The sequence below is a fragment of the Oratosquilla oratoria genome, unplaced genomic scaffold (genome assembly GCF_046742065.1).
Source record: "Oratosquilla oratoria isolate Oo_2021 unplaced genomic scaffold, ASM4674206v1 SCAFFOLD78, whole genome shotgun sequence".
NCBI classification, from domain to species: Eukaryota; Metazoa; Arthropoda; class Malacostraca; order Stomatopoda; family Squillidae; genus Oratosquilla; species Oratosquilla oratoria.
In genome coordinates this window covers 353550-360876 of record NW_027467742.1, presented here as the reverse complement: position 1 = coordinate 360876, position 7327 = coordinate 353550, and the positions used below count along the sequence as shown (strand labels likewise).

Sequence of the window (7327 nt, the reverse complement as noted above, 5' to 3'; positions counted from 1 at the left end):
ATTTCTTATAAATCGGCTAAGAAATCTTTCTACGAGGAAAAAGCTAGTAAAACTTTTAATGTAAAGAACCTACTTGTACTGCCTTTCAACGAGAATTTCGTCAAACTACCACATATTCTTAAGACTTTCAACATTCAAGTAGCATTTAAGAACTCCAATACAGTTAGAAGTCTTTTAATTAAAAACTCTCCATATAAGGAAGAAGGATGTATATATTCAATTCCATGTAAAAATTGCGACAAATGCTATATTGGTCAGACTGGAAAAGAATTAAAAGTAAGGTTAAAACAACATCAGTATAGCGTCAAGAGTGGACAAATGTCCAATGCCTTATTTATTCACCTAAGGGATTTTAATCATTGTATAAATTGGGAGGGTGCTAAAGAAATTGTTAAAGATAAGTCATATTTGACGAGAAATATAATAGAATCCAGTCTGATCAAAGATACATTTGTCAATAACTTAAATTTAAGTCATGGTATGTATAAGTTAGACAATTTTATTGTGAAAAAAGTAGTAGCCCAAACGTCCGCTGCCGCGAACGGGTCAGGTTGACATTAGATCCTCGCAACCTCTCCTGGTTCCTTCCCTGACCTCATACTCTTTGTATATATTCTTGTGTACTTTTTCTTTTCTATGTACCCTGAGGATGTCTGAATAGACGAAAGCGCTTGGTCATCAGTTTTTCTTTTTTCCTTGGTGGTTTTTCCGCATATATATATATATATATATATATATGTATATATGTATATACATATTTACATTTATGAACCACAATTCGCTTTCATTCCAAGCCATCAACATCGAGAAAATCGAGGCAGCAGTTGATGACTTAGAATTAAAGTGAATTGTGTTTGATAAATGTAGATCTGTTTACTGTGACCCATTCAGTGTTGTATATATATATATATACATATATATATATATATATATATATATATATATATGCAAAATTACCACAGGAGACAAGAATCCTGAAGATAGTACTTTCGTATATTATGTTAGTACATACGAAAGTACTTACTGTCTTCAATATTCTTTTCTCCAGTGATAATTTTGTATACTCTGTTTCAAGGTGATGTGAAAACCCTTCTTATATACGAGAATATTACATGTATGTACATATATGTATGTATGTAACTGTCGTTATAGAGTTTTTCCTAAGTTGGTGGCCATTGTTAAGCGTTGTTTCATCACCCAACTGTTGTCCAACTCAAAATAATCCAGGAAATAACAAAGGCCTTTTCTCCTTTTTTAAGAAGGAGGGCAGAGCCCATAAAAAATTACATCATTTTCCATCTTCATACCTTATGTACTATTTGTGATCCCTTATTCCCATCAAAGTTACATGAAAGGGACATCATGACCCCAAAGTTGGATGAAGGGGACATCACGCCCCCAAAGTTACGAAAAGTGAGACATTATGCCCCCAAATTTTTGGATGAAAAGGAACATCTTGCCCCTAGAGTTACATGAAGGGGGACATAATGTACTTAAAGCTAGATGAAGGAGGATATCATGTCCCTCAAAGTTATATGAAAGAGGACACTTTGCCCCTAGAGTTGGTTGAAAGGAGACATCTTGTCTGGTTTAGAGGGAGAAGCTCTGCATGACAAGTCCTCTGCTCATCATAACCAAGGTTGAACATAATTACACTTCAACCGTTTCCGTGCTTTCGTTTTTTTCCATTCGCTTCCTCTCATCGTAGACACTGTTTAGACTCACCTTGGATAAGTCCAGGTCCTCTTTGGTCTGCTTTTTAGGCTCTTGGAGCTCTGTGGTGGCATTGTTTTGAGAACCAGGAGTCTTGGATCTCTTCGTGGACAAAATCGCATCTATTTTCTTGGTGTTTTTCAAGTCAGGCACGACACTCTCATACTCATGTTCTAAACTCTCACTACTTTGCGTCTCTATGCTATTGGAGAATGGGAGTCCAAGATGATTCCCACTTTTCCTCCATTCCAGGTTCCCTGGACGAATACTGCTGTTCTTGGACCCGTTCGAAAGTGGAGGACAAGGCGATGTCTTCGGTAAGGCTTGTGTTTTATCGCAGGGGTGGATCACTGAAGCCATGGTCTCTTGTTTGTCAGTCATTGACGAAGTACGCCTGCGAAATCTCTGTCCTAATTTATTGGGCACATCAAACAACGGCTCAGGTGTGTTCCCATGTTCTGTGCCCGCAAGACAAGCAAAGGTCTCCTTCATGCACTGTATTGACATCCAGAGGATAAACTGAGCATAGATGACCCCTACAAGGAGTAACAGAAGGAGAATCACTAGTAACAACGTGACAATCTCGAAGGCCTGCGATTGTGGTGCACACGGACTTCCCTCTGACTGAGCCTGTAAACGAAAGCTAACATATACTTTCTATCTTCACCATCTTTACACCAAGGTCTACACAAGAACAGAGTACCCACTTCGGATGGAGCACTGATCATGTGAGGTCATAATGCCAATTCATGACGTCACAGCTTTTGATTTTCAGGAAGTCGTATCGTTGCTATGTAGACCTTGGTTAAACACTTTAATAGAAATGGGCACTACTTAAATACTTTGAATTGACTGAAATTGACCTGAACAAATCTAGTATCTAAGTGAGTAGCCTCCTACCCAGTTCTAGGAGATGCTACACAAAAGACTAATAACATTGTGGAAAGCGGCACCAATGGCCACACACACAAGATTTATTTTGCGTTACTAAGAAAACTATCAAGATCTTTCACTTAGTAAATGTGATATGCTATTTGTGGATAGTATTCTACCCAGCTCTACGAGACGTTACTATAGGTTTACAACTGGCCGAGGACATTGTGGGAAGCGGCACCAAAGGCAACGGTACCACATCTAGGACCTCGTATGTCTATCAAGAATCAAAATACTAAACAGATAAGGCACTAACCATTATTGGACAAATACCAATTCCGTAGACAGACAGCTCCGTAGTTACTGATGGGACGAAATTCTGTGAAGAAATAACAGAGTTGGTGAATTGGTCTCTTGATCTCTGACTCTCTATCTCTATCTATCTATTCAGCTTTCTAATTCAAATAGAAAAAAGTTATGATAGAATCTTATGTACACACACACACACACACACACACATACACACACACACACACACACACACACACGAATTCTTCCCCGCCAGAATGGGGAGGAAAGAACTCATATCGCTAAATTACCGGTCGAGTGGGGCACCACTGCACCAGCGAACCGGTGTGTGTATGTGTGTGTGTGTGTGTGTGTGTGTGTGTGTGTGTGTGTGTGTGTTTGTGTGTGTGTGTGTGTGTGTGTGTTTGTGTGTGTGAGTGTGTTTACCTAGTTGTATCTTACGGGAAGGGGAGCAATGCTCGTGGTGTCCTGTCTCTGTATCTCGCCATGTCTAATCTGTGATTCACCGTGGTCTTGGATCACGTGTTGGACTCGTGATCGACAGTTATTAACCTCCCGGACAAGAGATCTGAGCTCGTATGACCTTCTATGGGTAATACTATGACCTTGCACGCACACACACACCAAACTTCCCGCTAACGAGAGTTGGAGTAACACCCCGCAGCGCAGCGATACTGAAATTATTTCAGCCTTGGGCAAAAGTCGAACCCGGGCCGCCGTAGTGGCAAGCGAGAACTCTAACCACAGCGCCACGAGGTGTGTGTGTGTGTGTGTGTGTGTGTGTGTGTGTGTGTGTGTGTGTGTGTGTGTGTGTGTGTGTGTGTGTGTGTGTGTGTGTGTGTGTGTGTGTGTGTGATGAAGGAACGTGGGAGCCGTCACGTAGTCTGTGGGATCCTCCCGAGGATCTACGCAGGCTCGTGTTGGAACAGTAGAGCCATAGGGATCAATGATAGGATATCGCAGTTGTGCACACAATTGGGATACCACTTTCTTGATCCTTGGTATCTCTTTTCTAGGCGCCGTGACCTTTACGCTTCTGATGGGATCCACCTTACCCGCAGAGGCAAAGATGTTCTTACAAACCTCATTGTGGGAGTTTGTAATGAATTAGCTCCTTTTTTAGGGTAGAAGCCCAAAGGGAAGGGGAAATAGAATGTATTTGGGAAAACAGTGTACAGTATAGCATTAATGTAGAACAATGTGCAAGTATAGGACAAAATATAATTTTAGGATATAATGTCGCTAGAGGACGAAATGTCACATTAAGGTGTAATGTCATAGGACAAAATGTCGCAATGGGATGTAATGACAGTGGAGTACAAAATATCACGATGGGAAGTAATGATAGAGAACAAAATATCACGATAAGATGTAATGATAATGGATGAGAAAATATTACGGTAGGATATAATGTCAGTGAAGGACAAAATATAATTTTAGGAAGGGTTACCGGACAGAATGTCAATGAAGGCCAAAATATCATGATAGGATGTAATGACAGTGGATATAATGTCGCTAGAAGACGAAATGTCACATTAGGATGTAATGTCATAGGACAAAATGTCGCAATGGGATGTAATGACAGTGGAGGACAAAATATCACGATAGGATGTAATGATAATGGAGGAGAAAATATCACGGTAGGATATAATGTCAGTGAAGGACAAAATATAGTTTTAGGAAGGGATACCGGACAGAATGTCAATGAAGGCCAAAATATCATGATAGGATGTAATGACAGTGGAAGACAAAAGATTACGATGGGATGTAATTATAGTGGAGGAAAAAATATCACGGTAGGATATAATGTCACTGGAGGACAAAATATAATTTTAGAAAGGGATGCCGGACATAATGTCACTGAACGATGGGAGGCCGGCGTGAATCACGGTGACGTAGGGGGACAAAATGTACAAAAGAGATCGGATGACCGTTATCGACCAGATGTCCGTGATGGGGGAAATGTTAATTTTGATGGGAGAAATGTTAATGAGGCATTGAATGTCAATGAAGGACCAAATAATAATATAGAGCACGGTATAAATAAAAAACAAAATGATAATGTAAAACATGATATTGAAACTCAAAATGTGTCACAAAAAAATAATCACGAGTTTCTTAAAACCATGTACTTTAATGCTCGTAGTATTAGGAACAAATTTCAAGAAATACAGGCGTATGTCAAAAGCGAAAATCTCGATATGATAGGAATAACTGAGACATGGTTAATTGGTACAGAGTTCGAAGCTGAATTTAATATTGCGGGATTTAAACACTTTCATCAGGATAGAAACCAAAAGGAAGGTGGGGGTGTTCTATTGTACGTTAAAAACAATGTTCATGCTTGTGTTTTAGAGAAAATGAAACAGGATGCATATGATAGTTTGTGGGTTGAGTTAACCCAAACAAATGGACAAAAAATGAACATAGGTGTAATATATAGGCCAAAGACATTATCATTAGCAGACGAGAAACTGTTATTTCAAGAACTGTCTAGTTTCTGCAACCGGGATTTATTGATAATGGGTGATTTCAATTTTACTGACATTGATTGGATGACCCTTGAACATGGCCATATAGGTAGTCGCTTGATTGATTTTCTTGGTGACAATTACTTAATTCAGCATGTAAAAGAGCCCACAAGATATGGAAACTTACTCGATCTTTTGATCACTAGCCGCGAAAGCATGGTAACTGATGTAGAAGTCGGTGAATCTGTTGCAAATAGCGATCACATCTTAGTTAGATTCAAACTCCTAAACAATTTTAGAATAAATACTTGTGTTTCTAAAATACCCGATTTCAGTAAAGCTCAGTTCATAGGACTACATCAGGAGCTTCAGCTTACAGATTGGGAGGCAAAATTAAACGAAAGACCTGTAGATCAGATGTGGGAAATATTTCAAAATACGCTTACTAAGATGATTCAAACTTACATTCCTTTTAAGGACAGACGTCCCCCAAATCAGGCTCGCCCAAAGTGGCTCGACAAAGAAACTGAAAAAAGTATTGCTAAAAAGAGACAGGCTTATAAGAAATATAAGTGCTCGGGTGCATCTAATGACTATGAAAGTTATGTATCAATACAGAGATATTTAAAAAAGACAATAAGAAAAAGAAAACGACAATACGAAATAAACATCGCTGATAAATCCAAAGAGAATCCCAAAGAATTCTATAGTTACATTAGAGATAAAAAGGTTGTTAGGAATCACATTGGTCCACTATTATCTGCTGACGGTCAACTTGAATATTCAAATGAAGGAATGTGTAATATCTTAAACAATTATTTTAGCTCGGTATTCGTAAACGAAACACCTCAAAGTGAACTCCAAACTGAAACCTGTGAAAAGTCTAGGGTAAACTTACTCACTACGGTAAATATAACAAAAGAAAAAATTAAAAGGTGTATAGACAAACTCAAAGTTAATAAAACACCAGGGCCTGACGGTTGGCATCCAAGAATCTTAAAGGAAATGAAAAATGAGATTGTTGTTCCATTAGAAATTATTTTCAAGAAATCCATCATATCCGGAGATGTCCCAAGAGAATGGAAGCTAGCTAACGTTACTCCCATATTCAAAAAAGGTGACAAAAAGAAACCAAATAACTATAGGCCTATAAGTTTGACTTCAATCGTAGGAAAGATAATGGAAACTATCATCAGAGATGCTATCGAACATCATTTAGAAAGTAACCGTTTGATAAATGATAGCCAGCATGGTTTCAGACGGAAACGTTCTTGCGTGACTAACTTACTCGAATTCTACAACACAGTTATCTCGAATTATGACAAAAGAAACAATACAGATTTAATATATCTAGACTTTGCAAAAGCTTTTGATACCGTCCCACACGAAAGACTACTTACTAAATTAGCTTTACACGGAATAAGTGGTAGCCTATTAGGTTGGACTAGTAATTGGTTGAATGGTCGAAAACAGAGAGTTGTTTTAAATGGAAAAAACTTCTAGATGGAAAAATGTTACAAGTGAAGTTCCTCGGGGTTCCGTTCTTGGGCCACTTCTATTCATAGTATATATAAATGATATAGACCATGGACTAAAATCTACTGTTTCCAAATTTACTGACGATACAAAACTGTGCGGAGTGGCTATTGATCACTCTAACCAATTAGATATTCAAGAAGATTTAGATAAATTACAGCAATGGTCTGAAAAGTGGCTAATGAAATTTAGCACAAGTTAATGCAAGGTAATGCACATAGGTAAAAATAACAGTAAGTACGATTACAAGCTATTTGGAAATTCGTTAAACAAAAGTGGATAGTGAAAAAGATCTTGGCGTAATTATCAGTAACGACCTCAAATCATCCAAGCAGTGTATTTCAGCCTCTGAGAAAGCAAATAAGATTCTGGGACTGATTGCGCAATCTTTTGATTTCAAAAGTCCATCACTCATTAACAAGCTA

General features: G+C 38.3%; 1 protein-coding gene across 3 annotated transcripts in view; it reads right to left on the bottom strand.

Annotated features, from left to right (window-relative positions):
- Window positions 1–784: 784 nt before the first annotated feature.
- The window catches only part of LOC143023999 (uncharacterized), an 18203-nt gene continuing 11660 nt past the window's right edge, over window positions 785–7327 (bottom strand). For 2 of the 3 annotated variants that reach the window (XM_076182684.1, XM_076182686.1), the window contains exons 3-4: window positions 2903–2965; window positions 1878–2343 (exon numbers count right to left, since the gene is read on the bottom strand). In XM_076182684.1, coding sequence (XP_076038799.1) covers window positions 2153–2343; window positions 2903–2965 — 254 coding nt within the window. In that variant the 3' untranslated portion in view covers window positions 1878–2152. Of the gene's footprint in view, window positions 2344–2902; window positions 2966–7327 lie in introns of all 3 variants that reach the window. The other variant, XM_076182687.1, reaches the window with a different exon arrangement.